General features: G+C 33.6%; 2 protein-coding genes and 1 non-coding gene across 3 annotated transcripts; all 3 read left to right on the top strand.

The window, feature by feature from the left end:
• Window positions 1–3,849: 3,849 nt before the first annotated feature.
• LOC132035417 (protein EPIDERMAL PATTERNING FACTOR 2) lies at window positions 3,850–5,817 on the top strand. Its single transcript, XM_059425688.1, has 3 exons — window positions 3,850–4,080; window positions 5,073–5,128; window positions 5,228–5,817. Exons 1-3 carry the CDS (start codon window positions 3,978–3,980, stop codon window positions 5,420–5,422), a joined length of 354 nt encoding a protein of 117 aa, XP_059281671.1. The 5' UTR covers window positions 3,850–3,977; the 3' UTR covers window positions 5,423–5,817.
• A 372-nt stretch (window positions 5,818–6,189) lies between these two features.
• On the top strand, window positions 6,190–6,261 carry TRNAW-CCA (transfer RNA tryptophan (anticodon CCA)). Its single transcript has one exon. It is a non-coding gene; the product is annotated as a tRNA-Trp (tRNA).
• A 3,303-nt stretch (window positions 6,262–9,564) lies between these two features.
• LOC132033793 (phosphopantothenate--cysteine ligase 2-like) lies at window positions 9,565–15,119 on the top strand. The gene is made up of 10 exons (XM_059423883.1): window positions 9,565–9,721; window positions 10,798–10,953; window positions 11,060–11,183; window positions 11,270–11,314; window positions 11,394–11,479; window positions 12,576–12,628; window positions 12,732–12,791; window positions 12,948–13,049; window positions 13,312–13,431; window positions 14,549–15,119. Exons 2-10 carry the CDS (start codon window positions 10,806–10,808, stop codon window positions 14,786–14,788), a joined length of 978 nt encoding a protein of 325 aa, XP_059279866.1. The 5' UTR covers window positions 9,565–9,721; window positions 10,798–10,805; the 3' UTR covers window positions 14,789–15,119.
• Window positions 15,120–15,883: the final 764 nt, after the last annotated feature.

Raw genomic sequence — 15,883 nt, 5'->3', positions numbered from 1 at the left:
ACCCACTGTTCTGGCTCGAACTATACATATATAAAGAGGTGCAATTACTGTCTTTAAATCTATCTCGGGATTATCGAGTAACACAATGGATAAGAGTGCTACCAAAGCTTTGTTTCAGTGGTAAGAATGGAACATGTAATGTACATGTCGTGAGTGAGATTCATACCGCAGACGAATCATGGTATGAGGTGAGAGGAAGATAAAAAATGGGCCAATATTTCTCGAAGTTTCGAACCTGTGGATCATCTGGATTACTGGCCAGAAACCCACACGAAACTTCAAAGCCGTGGATCATTCTCTGGAAACTTACATAAATATACCCTTAGGCCAACTAGCTAGTTTACCAAATATGGCCGAAGTATACACTACCTATACAGTTCGGCTGTAGATGTTGTGTATAGTTATGGTGCTTGGACTCTTCAGAAATGTCGACGAGTGCACGTGGGATTCTCCAAAAATAGTGCATTTTTGGAGTATCCGACACGGTGCGGCAACATTGCTGGAGAGTCCGAGCAACATAGGTGTATAGGTATGTATATTATATGTATACGTATTGTATATTATATGTATAGGTATGTACAATATATGTATAATTAGCATAAACTATACACTACCTATATGCTATGTACTTTTTTTGTAAACTAGATGGACAAATGGTATTTAACTGTAATTTTCCTGGCATTTTTGGTCTTGCCCTTACCTAGCAATAGTGGTTCAAGTTAATGGGGCATGATCCAAATCAAGCAATATTGGTTCAAGTTAATGGGGCATGATCCAAATCAAGCAATATATCGAAGAAGTAGCCCAAGTTGCTTTTAATTTATCATCCATGCTTATGTCCAAACTTTGATGTTAATAGTAGCCATTAGCCGATGCATCAAGTGTACCATCTATTATAAGGTCAGATTTTAATCCAAGGGAGTTTGTACTTTCAGGTGATAATAACACATAGTAAAAATTTTAGAGCCTCAAATAGTGATAAGAAATGGAAAGTTAGAATCTAATTCAATTAAAAAGTTAACTCAAAAAGTGAGGATTGTCCAAAATTATATAAGGAGATCAAAGGACTACGTCCCGCTGACTTGGGATATACAACAAATACGCTACAGACAAAGCCTAAATACCAATAATAAAAAAGTTCGTTCCAAGTATCAATGTCCCTATAACATATTATGAATAGTTTGAGCTTTATCAACAAATATTTAGAAATGCAGTTTAATCCATTCGGGTCAGTTTGCGCGCACCTCAATTTATTTCACGGGTACCTGCTACCTCTCCCCAAAGACAGGTACCGAGTAATTTTTTCCGTCAAGTTTGGACAGATGAAAGAAAATCGCATAATATTTTTGTCTCCGCTAGGATTTGAATTAATGGCATCTAGTACATAATTATCTAGTTAAATCAGTAGAAGTGCTCATTTTACACTTCCTTTTTTCTTATAACAATTCAAAGAGCTTTTAAATTGAACACCCATTCATTTAGGAAAATTCCGAAATTAAAAATTTGCAGTCCTATTAGCTAATTGAGGTTAAGATGAAATAGAGCTATGATAGAGCATGCAATGTATTCCTGCAGGTAGAGTAAATTAATAAGACATGAAACATGGGAGTAGGGAAAGTATACATTAAAGGCATGCATGGTCATGGAAGGAAATTAATTCTAAAGAAGCAGAACGTTAATGTTGAAACTTCATTTATTTCAATGTTCAGAACTTCACGTTTTAGCAGAGCCCTTCTTCAATAGACTTCTTAATTATCTCCCCACTTTTACTTTGCCAAATGCTATTTTCTCTTCAATTCTTTAATGTCTACCCCAATTGAACTTCTTCTTGTGTCCTCTAGCAAATTACTTTAGTATTGTATACTTAAAGATATACAAATAGAAGTATTGCATCTTTAGGAAAAAAAAAATTCAATTTTTTTTTATAAATAAAATGATGCCATAAGTAATGTAACATGGTATCACAATAGACAAAGATTACGGACTCCAGTGACTTCACGAGTTTCAGTTACAATATAAACTCTTTGTGCCTTATTTTATGTGACACTCTTTAATTTTTAATTGGTCTATAAAAAAGAAAGACATCTTTCTATATTTTAAAAAAAATCAGTTTGGACTTTACATTTATCTTTAATGAAATGATTTATGACCACAAAATATCTATCTCATGCATGTTTTAAAATATAAGTTTGAAAAATCTCTTTCATTTTTACATTCCATTCTCAATCAAATATCATCACATAAATCAATTCCATTCTCGTACCAGCCAACGTATGATGAGGTATGTAATGCAAACCTAAAATAATTTATATATGATATAGCAGAAAATTTAACTTTTTTATACATCATGTCTCGTAAAAAATAAGTAATCGTTCATGCATGATAAGTTGAATTGACAGTATAAAAAATAAGATAGATAATATATTGCTAAAACATGTGTTAAAATACACTAATATAATTTTCTTACACTATCAATATGTACAAATTAAATCCATAACATTAAAGTATCATATTATCTAACAAATAAAATTTTAAATAAGGTGCCCCTGACTGCATAATTCAACAGCAATATGGTACACTTCTTAATTATAACGTCTGCTTCTCCCGCCAAGCACAATGTATCACACATATGTACTGTGTTCTACTAAACCAGTGACATTAATGCATATTGTCCTTCATGTAATCATGCTAATTTGTCTTAGGTGTTTCAATACTGGCGTTTTCTTCTCCTCCTTGTTTGAAGGGACTTAATTTACATTAAAAATAAAATAAAATTAAAATCACAATCAGCTGATCCAAAAATAAGAGTTTTTTCTTTTTTACTTTCATCAACAGCTAGCTAGTTCAACTTAATTAGTTTAATTACAAGCTGTAGTATGCGGACAATTACCAGTAAATTTAAATCTCAAATGTAGAATATATACTCCTTCCGTCCACTTTTACTTGTTCAGTTTAGAAAATCAAGAGGTAATTTATCACTTAGTTCTTAATTTATCCTTATTATAATAACTACAATCATTTCCTAATGCTTTCCCTAAACATTAAATTTATTATATTTAAAGGGTGATATAGTAAGCTTATCATTCTTTAATTACTTCTTAATGTGTGTATCAAGTCAAACATGAACAAATAAAAATGACCAGAGGGGTAGTTGTGGACTTTGAAATCTTGGAGACTTGGACTCTGATCAAATTGTTGATAAATTTTCGAAGCAATATTGTGTACATCTTTTACCGTAGACAAAAAGGAAAGCAAAATTCAACATTTGAATGCAAAGGCTATTAGTAAAAAGGACAAGAAAAGACCAACTAGCAATTGGTATAAATTAAAGTTATAAATCGAATTCTTCTTAGATACACATGAAACAAAGGTGTCAAAGCCACCCTAGTTTTGTGGCCGTATATATACCCGCCGTTAGTGTAAAATATATATGTTTATATATATATTATCAGTAACTGATTATAACAAGTGACTTTATGTTTCAAAATACAACATTTATCCGTAATTATCTTTTAGATAACTTAATAATATACATAAAAGTTCTTGTATATTAGTAATGTGTATAATTTAATTCCAATCTTCTTTAGAACTTACTCTTTATCCTTTTATTTATTACCATATGTTTTCTTACTGGGGCTTTGAGATAATATTTTTTATTTTTGGAATTGCATTCCTCTGGGATTACATTTTAGAACTCAAGAAAACCTGTGAATGTTTGAAAAATGGGCGTGTATCATGTGAAGCTCATCAGGTGTACAATATCCTACATTAAATTAAATCACCTCTTCAATTCAAATATCCATCTTCCCTTAGGACTATATATATGAGAGACATGTTGGTCCCAAATTTTCTGCACACTTTCATCCTTCACACATCTTCCACTATTTTTAGTTACTATATATTTCTTGAACCAATTTTCAAAAATCTTAAGCTGGTTGGTCCTGAAAAATCAAGACAACAGGCACATCACAAAGAAGATGGTGAATACCACACCTTCATTTGGAATTTTGACTATGTCAATAGTTACTCTTGTTCTAATGCTGCTGCTTGACTCTAGCCAAAGCCTAAGGCCATATCATTGTAAGTGCCCACTATATATATTTTGTCCTATCTTATCTTTTGCAACAACGTTCTATTATCGTTTTAATTGTAGTGTCGGTCTATTGTCACAATTTGACTTTCAATTAAATTATTTTTAGCCTGCGAGTCTGGAACTACAATGGTTTTAGGATTTTACTTTAAAAAAAAAAAAAATTATACTCACATTTACTATTTTCAAGCAGTGTCGGTCTAATATCACTGTGTACATATTCCTATAGTAATAGAGACTAGAGAGTATATTTTCACAGTATATAACATTCCTGAATTCTGACACAGGAGTTTTCTTCTCATGTATTATTGCTAGAAGTTGGAATATAAGAAAAAAGATATTCTCCGGAGTCCGGACCCACATCCCTTATTTTGAATGACAAACGTGGTCATCGGTCTGCAAAGTGAGCTAGAGTAATCAACGTGTGTATCAATTTTTCAACCGGCACAATCTAACATAACTATGAGTGAGTTTGTTTATAAGGAAAATATTTTTTATAGAAAAATATTCTGCGAAATAAGTGATGTTATTACTTATTTTATGGTGTTGACTAAGCAGAAAATATTATCACAAGAGCATTTATATATAATTTAAGCAAATAATATGGAAATGAAAGTGGAGGGTGAATCTTGGGGAGGGTCGGGGGTGAGAGTGTTGGCCGGGGGGGCGGGGGGGAGAGGGTCCAGGTGGGGTGTGATGTTGGGGGTGTGGGGGATGGGGACGAGACAATCAGTGTGGAATGTTACTTATGAAACTTGTTTTTTTTATTCTAACACGAAAGGAATTTATTTTTAGAATTTCTGGAAAATGATTTCGCCTTTAATTTACCAAACACATTTTGAATCTTTTCCTACCAATTGATGCTTTTTGTCACTCAATTTGAGACATAACAATATTAAGGTAGTTTCATACTATAGCTACCTATACCCTGTTGTTATGCATGTCCTCAGATATTAAATATTGTTGTCTCATAAAATTTCAGTTACCTACCACGGGAAAGGAACAAACATGGATGACAAAAACCATGTCCACCTTAAGGTAATTTAATTCGTCTCCCAATTATGAAACCATTTAATTCTGTCATATTTGTATCGTTTCCCCTGTTAACAGTTGGTACAATTAAAAATTGATTTGCAGGAAGAAAGAAAAGGAGATGTGTTAGGAATGGAGCTGTATCCAACAGGATCAAGTTTACCAGATTGTTCCCATGCTTGTGGACCTTGTTTCCCTTGTAAAAGGGTAATGGTGAGCTTTGCATGCTCCACAGAGTCTTGCCCTATGGTCTACAGGTGTATGTGTAGAGGAAAATATTATCATGTCCCTTCCAATTGATCCATCATGCCCGAAAACTGAGTCGCCACGAAAAGTTGTAACTGAAAATTCAATTTAATTTCCTCTAGTGTATGTTTATTATGATGTACTAGCTAGTGAGTGATATGCCTTGTTGCTTTTCAATCGTTTGGATTATGCCTGATTTAGTTTAATTTGCTTCATGGGAATAGAGAGTTCAGTAGACCATGTAGAAGAGGCTTTTACTTTTAGTAATGTGGCATAAAGATTTTGGTAGTCCTTGTAAATACGAGGAATTGCAAGAGTTTTGTAGGTTAACTTAAGTCAGTGAAGTTATTAGAATGTTCTCTTTGCTTAATGTCTCCAAGGCTTTTTGTACTTTTATTTATTTGCATCATGATGATGCTACGTACTAGAGTATTAATTATGACTATGGCCACTGCGGTGTACTGCTAACAGTGCTTGACTATGGCCACTGCGGTGTACTGCTAACAGTGCTTGACTATGGCGTTTCTTGAGAGCATTAATTTCCCAGCAAATTCCATTCAATTTGACAACTTTAAACTATACAGTGCTACAGATATATAGTATTGTCGTGATGCATTTTTGAACCGTCGTTAAATATCAACCTTAAAAAAGAATTTTAAAAAGAGAAATTAAAGCATATGGAAAATCTTGAATAAATGTAGACATTAATATACAATGGAGTAAGACATTTGATTAGCTAATGAGAATAATTAGCCAAATATTACAATTTCTGGGAATAACTATGGAATATATAGTCCAAGTAGGTAGGATCTAGCATCTTCGGATCCGTGGCGCAATGGTAGCGCGTCTGACTCCAGATCAGAAGGTTGCGTGTTCGATTCACGTCGGGTTCAATCCCCCGATCCAAAACGGGTCTTTCCTCTTTTTAATAAATTGCTTTTTGAAGTCTCTATGGAGTATAAAAATCTTGTCTTTTTTAATTTTATTTTAAGCATTTGTCTATGCCCATTGCTATTAAATGCCTTCTTTTTTATTGTCAAATGCTATTAAAAGCTATTCAGTTTAAGATAAATTATAACAACTCTAATTAATAAGGCTACACCAGATATACTTATGTAACTGAATTGATATCTGTTACACATGAAACTCACAACCTCACGAGAAAATCTAATTTTGATTTGTGAGGATGATCCAAAATACATTTAGTACAATAAAAATAGAATTTAGCCTCGTACAAGAAATGTCATTGCAATTTCACACACATTGAACCCACTTATTTTATGTAAACATAATAGTTTTTTTTGTGCGGATTGCCCTTCAAAAGCACTGGTCTTTAATTTTTGTCCCTCAAATTTGAAATTTTTGGTTTTTGCCCTTTGCACCCATGGGTTCCAGGTTCAAACTCCCGCTCAGACAAAAAAAAAAAAAAAAAAAAAAAAAAAAGCACAAGGCAGGGGTTTAGATTAGCTAGACGAGTTTTTCCTTATGCTTAAGGTAGAGTTTGCAGACAAACTATGCCTGATGGCTTGTAAAACTATGCTTGAGGCTTGTAAAACTAGGCCTGAGGTCTAACTTTGGCTTACAAAACTATGCCTGAGGCCTAACTTTGGCTTGCAAAACTATGCCTGAAGCCAAATTTTGGCTTGCAAAATTATGCGTGAGGCCTAACTTTGGCTTGCAAAACTATGCATGAGGCCTAACTTTGTCTTGCAAAACTTTACCTGCAAACTCTGCTTGCAGGTAGAGTTTTGCATTCAAAATTCTGCCTGAGGTCTAACTTTTGCCCGAATAGGCCTAACTTTGCTACCAAATTCTGCCTTGCGATTTTTTTTTTTGACTAAGCCGGGATTCTAACCCCAAACCTCATGGTATTAGACGAAGGGCAAACATTAAAGACCACCAATTTGCTGGGCAAATATTAAAGACCACCACAAAATAAGGGCATTCTTGCGAATTGCCCCACATAATAACCTCAACACGCACAGGGTTGCAAGCCTGCAACCTTGTGTGAGCTATATTACTACTATATATAAGGGACAATGTAATGAGTTTTGTAGTACGTAGTTATAATGTACCTATTTGGTTGGCTCAACCAAAATGGTTTGTTGTTTCAAATTGCCCTTGGATTTGTTATTTATTACTTCATGTATCAAAGAATGTTCCAATAAATCAAGATAGTTTCAAACCCTTTTTAATAGCATATTTTTTTTCTCTATCTTATTTTTGCCCCTACTTTATTTCATTTATACTTAAGTTGACACAATCAATTTGGTAAATATAATCAATTTTGAGCCCTTTAAAAATGCTAAAAAAGGTATGAATAGTGATGCTGTCATCTAATAAAATTAACAATGCACAAAGATAATCAAAACTAGTGATGATAATAACTTTGAAGAGCTCATTTGGTACTGGAAGAATACTCTGTCGATCAAATTTTCTTCAGTAATTCTTAAATTATCATTAAATTCTTTTTGATTTTATTTTGGTAAAAAAAAAAAAATTCTGAAAATTTAAAGTTAGATTTAATGATTTAACACAATTATACAATCGAAAAGAAACTAAAAACTTTTTAACAATTAATAGATTAAAATCTTGAAAAATAAAAGAAAACGAACTTTTAAATTTTATTTAGTTTGCTTAATTAAGTGGGATAGAAAAGAGGAAAAGATGCTTACCAAGTGATCAACTCCTCAATCCCATTATTAAATATCAATAATCGCATCCTTCTTTTCTGGCAAACAATTTAATTTGTCAGAAATCATATAATCCTTAATTACTTGAGTAAGGGAATTTTCTTTTAAGACAAAGCATCAATGAGTTATTCACAGATTAAATTAATTCTTAAACTTTATTTCAATGAATTCATTTTTTTTTTAATTTCATCTAAACCTAGGCTGTCTCACCATATTTGTTTTAGCATAAATCATAGTCACATGAAATTATGAGTAGTTACTCAATAAATACCAAAATATGCTATTCCTAACTCTAATTAGAAATTATATGCTCACAAATTCATAAAATATTAAAACGTCATTTTCAATTTATGATTATAGTCAGTTTTAAATCATTTTGCACATTTTAAATTATGTTACTAAACATCAATTTATCTCTGTGATGCATGTTTATCCCTAGCAAACTTATTTTCGTATAACGATTCTTTTAATAAATTATCTAATTAGTGATTTAAAAAAAGTTTAACTAATGAATAATACATTATTAAGAAGCGACCATCTTAAAAGAGTTGTGCTTAAGGAACGTACACAAATTATTATTTTTAATTAAAACCATTATAAAGTGTATTATTATCTTGATCTTGAGCCCGAGCTCAACACGAGCATCATTGGACTAGTATTACGTTATATGGTTGGCTCAAAGAATCGTTACATGAAGATGGAAGTAATGTTATTATTCTGTATTAATTATATATTGCGCTATTTCGTGGGTTTGAAAACAATTTACTACGATTAATTACGCAAGCATATCTGTTGATGTATTTAAATGCAAACTCCTCCCTCTGATCACTTTTGCTTATCCACAATGGACTCTGCACGCCCCTTAAGAAGCATTAAATGAAGTGCATATTTGACCATAATACCCATATTAATAATGTACAGATTCAATGAACTTGGGAAATGATTTGAGGAATGAGAAGTTAATGTTAAGGGTAAAACAGGAAAAATGAAATTGTCTTTCTTTTTATATGCTAAAGTGGACAAGTAAAAATGAAAATTTATTTTTAATATAATGGACAAGTAAAAGTGACCAGAGCGAGTAATTGTAAATATAGTGAATGTCTATTTATATATAAAATATAATATGTGTGCACACATATTGCTTAAGCTTTCTAATTATTATACTCCCTCCGATTCAATTTATGTGAACTCATTTGACTGGGCATGAAGTTTAAGAAAGTAGAGAAGACTTTTAAATTTGTGGTGTAAAATGAGTCACATGTATTTTGTGTGGCTGTAAATCATTGCATAACGGTAAATTGTTTTCAAATATAGAAAGTCGCCGTTCTTTTTGGCACGGACTAATAAGAAAATGGGTTCACATAAATTGAAACAGAGGGAGTACTTTGACAAATGGGTTAAAATTATTTAAATTATTGCCTGATTATTATTAAATTATTGCCTGATTATTAATTAATACTAGTTTAATACTACCTATTTTCACCCTTGCAATAACAAAGAGCATATTGGCGGCCAAAGCTGACAAAACGGCTGCCGGAAACTGGCGGCAATCAACTATCTAAAAGTTACAAATAAAAAATGAATATTTATTAATACTTATTTGTTTTTTGTCACCGAAATTTCCATATTCAGAAATTCTTCCCAACTAACTTTCGAACAGGTAACAACCCCACTTCCTCACTCCATTCAAATCTTAATATTGTCACTCAATCTTGTTTTTTTTTTTTTCCATGTTTCCTAACGGTTCAGATTATGCATGTGTTACAGAACTTGTATAATTTTAGTTTCTTTCTTGATCAGGTCAAAGTCCTAGATGTAGTGTTCACCCATAATTTTTCATAATTTTTCCTCCTTTAGAAATTTTGATGGGTGGTTTTTCAAGACTCTTTGGATGGTCGTTACCTATTGTATTGTATCCTATTGTTAGTTTAAATACAATGGTTGCTTTAATTGTTACTTAAATTTTAATGTATCGTATTGTTAAATCCATCTTTATGTTACAGCGAAAAGTCCCATTTTGTGTAACGACCGATTTGGTGTAATCGCATCGTTACCTTATTTTTTTTCTCGTTTGTCTTTACTTATTATCTGATAATCCTATTTTATACTACCTTTTTATAGTATATCTTAACCCCGTAACCTATTTTTTGATCCTTCAAGTTACTGATAGCAATGTGTGAGATTATGTAACGACGGAAAATGATACAATATATCAAAACATTGTATTCATCAAAACAATACATTACGATATAATACAACACCATACAATACAACACAATACACTATGAAACAATACGTAACAACCATCCAAGCAGAGTTAAGAGAGCGAGGCTTGTTGGATATGCCCCATGTATATGCTGTGTGGCAAATGGCAATGATTTCCCTTTTTTATTTAGCATTTGAGCTTCTAGTGGACTTTTTGTAAAATGGAAAAAATTGTGTGATCTTTGAGGAAAGATATCAAATTGTTGTTAAAGCTCAACTCTTTGATCTTATTGAAGTTAGATACGCAGCATGTGTATTTCATTGCCCGTTATCCCGTGACACGTCGTGTATCCCATTGCTTCCTTTAACCAGTAAATTGAATTATTGATATGGATCTCAAGGCTCAGATTTGTCTTGGAAAAATCCCTGTTATAGGATAACTTTTGTGGCTGATGACTAGTTATATGATAGATTCTCAAGATTTGTCTTCTTATAGCTAATAGAATGACTAAATAAAGCAATTTTGTCAAGTTTTGGCAATGGATGCAGTTGATGATGCTGATCAGTTAGCAGAAACACCAAAAAATGAAGTAATGTCCTTCTTTGAGTCAGCTCCACCACTAAAGGATGCTGCGGAATTTGAAAAAAGTTTGAAGGAATTTGTTGATCGCAATACTTCATCATCAGGCAATTATTATTTCTTTATATATCAACATCTCATAGATTTTAGCCTTTTAATTCTATTTCTGCACATATAGACGCCACTAGACTTTCTTTTGTGTCTCCGTTATAGTGAATGGAAGAGCAAATAGGTTGGTGTGCGTCACTTCTGGTGGTACAACTGTTCCTTTGGAAAAGCAATGTGTTCGTTATATTGACAACTTTAGTTCCGGTCATAGAGGGGCTGCATCCACAGAGTATATCACGAATACCATTCTTAGATGCTTTACACACACTTGAACTCACATGTATTTGATGATCAAAAATGAAAATGGAATTGCAGATACTTTTTGAAGGCCGGTTATTCTGTAGTCTTTCTCTACCGAAGGTTTGTTTTCAAGTGCCAAGTTATTTTATCTGATTATTAGGATTTTGATTTAAGTGTAGTAAGACCATGAAATATGCAGCGGGACATGCCAGCCATTTTGTAGTTCTCTGCCCGATGATCCGTTGCTAGAGTGCTTTAGTGTTGCTGATGATTCAAATATTAAAGGTGTGTAGTTCTACATTGCATGCTCAGTAATGTTGCACATGGTACATTCATATCAACCAACTTCATGCTTTCTAGACATTTGAAAGTCTGCTTAGACAACTTCCCTCCATGTAATTTTAGCTTTACATCGTCTCTTTTAGTACCTTACATCATCATAGTACTACAGCCGCAGACCAGTGTGCTTGAAGGTTTAGTAGGACTTGGTTAAATCATTCTAGACAACCTTCTCTTATTTATCCTCTGTGTATGTTTCTTGCACACTCTATCTGTTATGGTCATTTCTTGTCATGTTCAGTCATATAGGACCATATATCCATCTTAACATTTACATTTTTGCAATATTAATCTTGTTATTATCGTAGACTTTAGAGGCCTATGTAACACGAAATCAATTATTGCCGTCGACTGGTGTGGACTTAACATGACACCTGTGTCAAACAGTTATCTCTCTCTAGCTACAGATAGAAAGAGAGGTGTGAGGTAATAGCTTTATTCCATGGCCCATCCCCTTTTGGGTAGAATCAACTGGGAGAGCTGAGGTTATTTTAGTAAACCGATGCACAAGCTCCCATGTCCCATAGTAGCAATACCACCTCCGTGCAAGCCCACGTGTCAAGACTCGAGCTGACCCTCGTCCACTAGAGGGTACCTCTGTTCCCCATCTGAGCAAACTGGATTCATTCCACCACCACAATTCTTGTGGTATAGCCTTATAGGTTCTATATATTTAAATACATATAGAACTTCACTTGCTACTTAATGCAACTTGTCATTCTTCTACTAGGTATCTGTTAGCTTATGAGAGTCATAAGATAAAGGAAAAGCAAAAAGAAGAAGGAGATCCCACGTTGGGGATGAAATAGGCTCCATGTCCCCTTTTTAATATATTTATCATCTGGTGGAGCTCACAAATCTAATTATTGTTTGGCTTGATCTCCTTTTCCCATATATCAATGCTGTTTTCATCCCAGTGCTGGTTAAGTTTACTGGGGCAGATCTTTACCTACATGTTCTGAATATTTTGATTTAAATTGATTTGTTTAGCAATTTTCACTTTCCAATCTAATGACCATTTTTCTGTTGCATTATTTTTTAGTGGATGCATTGCATGCTGAAACAGTGAAGAGAGCCATTACTGAAAATCGTGCAGTACGGATTATTGCTGATTATTTATTTTCTTCCTATTTTTTTGTTCTAAATGTTATCCTTATTCAATATTTGAAGAGTCACTGTAAGAATTTAATAATTGCAGGCAGTTGCTGAGGGCATCCTGTTGAAACTTCAATTTACGACAATTTTCGAGTATTTGCAGGTTAGTTTCAATAGATCAGTGAAGTCTCATTTACTGTAAAATCAATGTCCAATTATATTCAGCTTTAAATAAGCTTCATATGAACTGATGAACATCTTTAGTATGCTCTGTGGAGGCTGGTACCGCTTTTATTAATGTTATTTTTGTTACTGGCAGATTCTTCAGCTAGTTTCTGTGTCTTTGAGGGACCTTGGGCATAGGGCTATTTTCTTTCTTGCAGCTGCAGTTTCTGATTTTTATGTTCCGTGGGAAACCATGGTAATCATTTATGTTCTTGAATATATCTTTCTCATTTTTTGCATTTGTTTTGACTTTATGTTCGTGAATTTATCTTTCTCATTTTTTACTGCTTCGTGAATTACTCTTGTCCTTCTTTCTTGTCTCTCATTTCCCTCTCTCTATATTGCAAATGGTAGTTATATAACATGTCGTCTGAATCAACTTATAAAAGAAAAAAAGGTATCTGATCTGTTTCCTCTAAATCTGCTGCTATTTTTTCGTGTTACCTCTTTTTTCACAGAATTTACATAAGATCCAGTCAGCTTCTGGTCCTCTGGATATGCGACTTGCCCAAGTACCAAAGATGCTCTCAGTTCTTAGGAATGAGTGGGCACCGATGGCATTCCACATATCTTTTAAGGTTGGTGATCATCAGTGTATGGTTTGGTAAAATTATGAATTTTGTAATGCTGTACTTAAACATAATGTTCTACTTGTGAAGAAGTGGTCACTTGATATGAATCCAGTTAAGTTTGACTGGTGACTTGTTGGCCTGAACACCGCCGTCATAAAAAAATGTGTGTTTGTATGTGTGGTGTGTGTGCGCATCTGCGTATGTGTGTGTGTGTGTGTATATATATGTATATTATAGCTTTTTTAGTTTCACTTGTCATGAACTGAAAACCTGAAGTGATCCAGCCTAATCAGACATATGTTACTTCATGGAACTTCCAAGATGTTTTTAATGCGACTCACTTTTTCAAATTTAAATATTGTACCTCTTTCACAAGTTACAAGAGTTGAAACTCATTAAGGAATATTTCGATATAATGCAAGCCTTTTCATATCAAACCAGCTGTGCTTATGGAATCTAATACAACAACAACATACCTAGCGAAATCCCACAGTGTGGCGAAATCCCACAGTGCTTATGGAATCTAATGAGTAAAACATTTTATAACATCATACAGTACAAAATTCAGAGTACTTCCTCAATGTATTTTGAGTCTATTTATGTCGCGTGAGTGATTGGTAAAAGCAAGGTTTCATTGACCAGGTTCTGCTATTGAGGTATTGAGTCTTTGTTGGGTTTGGATTGGATTAGTCTTGTTTCGGGTGCGGTTCCCAGGTTGGTTAATTGTGGGTTGTGGGGTTTGTGTGTGTGTGTGCGCGGTGCTGGGGGTGGGAGGACATGATTTGCTCAAGTGTGTTGTAAAGTTACTAAGGCTAATCTTGCTTAGCAACTTTTTATGCTTAAAAGTCAAAACTAGAAGGCTTAGTTAGATGAATAATTTGAACATTTGTTTGGGAAAATATAAGGTTAATGAGTCTTAATCAATGTGCCGAAACATGATTTCTGAATTTTTTACTTGTCCATGAAGCACTTAGTATGCTCGTCATTCTTTCGATGAGATATTCCTGTTTCTGCAATTCTGGACAGATTTTATCATCTAATTCTGCTGTTGGATGTCAGCTTCATTTGTTAGGAAGTTCATCATATGGTTTCATTACTGATTTCCACATCTACTATATGACAGCTAGAAACAGATAAAGATATCCTTTTAGCAAAGGCTGATATGGCCCTCAAAAAATACAAGATGCATATGGTGATAGCTAACGAGCTTTCAACACGTAAAGAGGAAGTTATCGTTGTCACTGAGCAGGAAAAAGTCACAGTTCGCAGGGACAGCACTCGAGCAGGGGCTGAAGTTGAGTGTCCATTGGTTGAGCTTGTTGTTGATAGACATGCAACATATATTAAGAAATTTGATGCATAACCACTGTTGATGGATCAATTGTATTCGGTGGATCAGCATTTTATAACTTGAATATCGAGTTATAAGGACATTTGAGTAAGCAAAATTAGTGTAACCAATTTGTTTCAGAATAAAGGAAAAAGAAGAGAGTACTTTTTAGCTTTTTTTTTTTTTTTTTTTTTTGATTGGCAGTCTGTGTTTTTTTTTTTTTCTTCTTTTTAGTCGGATGTCCCTGAAGGGACATGATGAGATTTCATGGAAGTAAATGCACCTATACACAAACATATGTAATTTACTCCAAGCTGTGATGTGTTTTTTGTTTCTGTTAATCAATTAAGAGTACCATGTTACTCCCTTTTCTTTTGTGGATGCTGAATTTTCTTATTCTAAGTAGCTTTTATTAGCGTGTTGGGAGACTGCTGGTCTACTAATTGAGAAACACTATTCAACCCAAAAGTTAAAGATTCTAATGGATGTTAATATAAGACAGGCTTCATTATCTGGTTTGCTATCAACTTTGAAATTCTATTGAGCTGCAGTATTTACTCCAAAAATCAATAAATAGAAGAGCGAGGAGGGATTTTTTGGCAAAGCAAGACTGATTAGCTTGCCTAAGGGTTGTAGCGGAAAAATTCCTTGGCGAGCTCCGTGCTTGAGCAGCAACTAAGCAAAATTCAATCTTTCTTACACACTTTGTTCGCTTGAAGGCCCATTCTTTACTATTGTAGCAATACATTTGACATTTGAGTATATATAGAGAATTACAGTGTATATCATTGGCTTTGTAAATGTCTTACAATTGAAACTCTCAATTCAATTCCGGGAGTTACAACATTTGAGTATATTTTGTATTTTTACTTTCTTTTGCTATGCTTTTAATTTACTCTGCTACTTCATTGATCATTTGTTGATTTGATCTTAAATTGATTAACAAACAGATACTATGAAAGAACCACATCCCTTGAAGATATTTGTTATGCTACTTAATGGGTTGCTGGAGTTGCTCAAATAATGTATGAAGGGAAGAGAGCCAAATGTACCCCTTTATATTAAAATACTAGTCATATTCATCCTCTGTTATACTATATGCAACCAAATAACCCCATCATTGACAAA

The sequence above is a fragment of the Lycium ferocissimum genome, chromosome 10 (genome assembly GCF_029784015.1).
Source record: "Lycium ferocissimum isolate CSIRO_LF1 chromosome 10, AGI_CSIRO_Lferr_CH_V1, whole genome shotgun sequence".
Lineage (NCBI taxonomy): Eukaryota > Viridiplantae > Streptophyta > Magnoliopsida > Solanales > Solanaceae > Lycium > Lycium ferocissimum.
The sequence above is the reverse complement of the archived record's forward strand: the minus strand, read 5'-3'. Positions and strand labels throughout refer to the sequence as shown.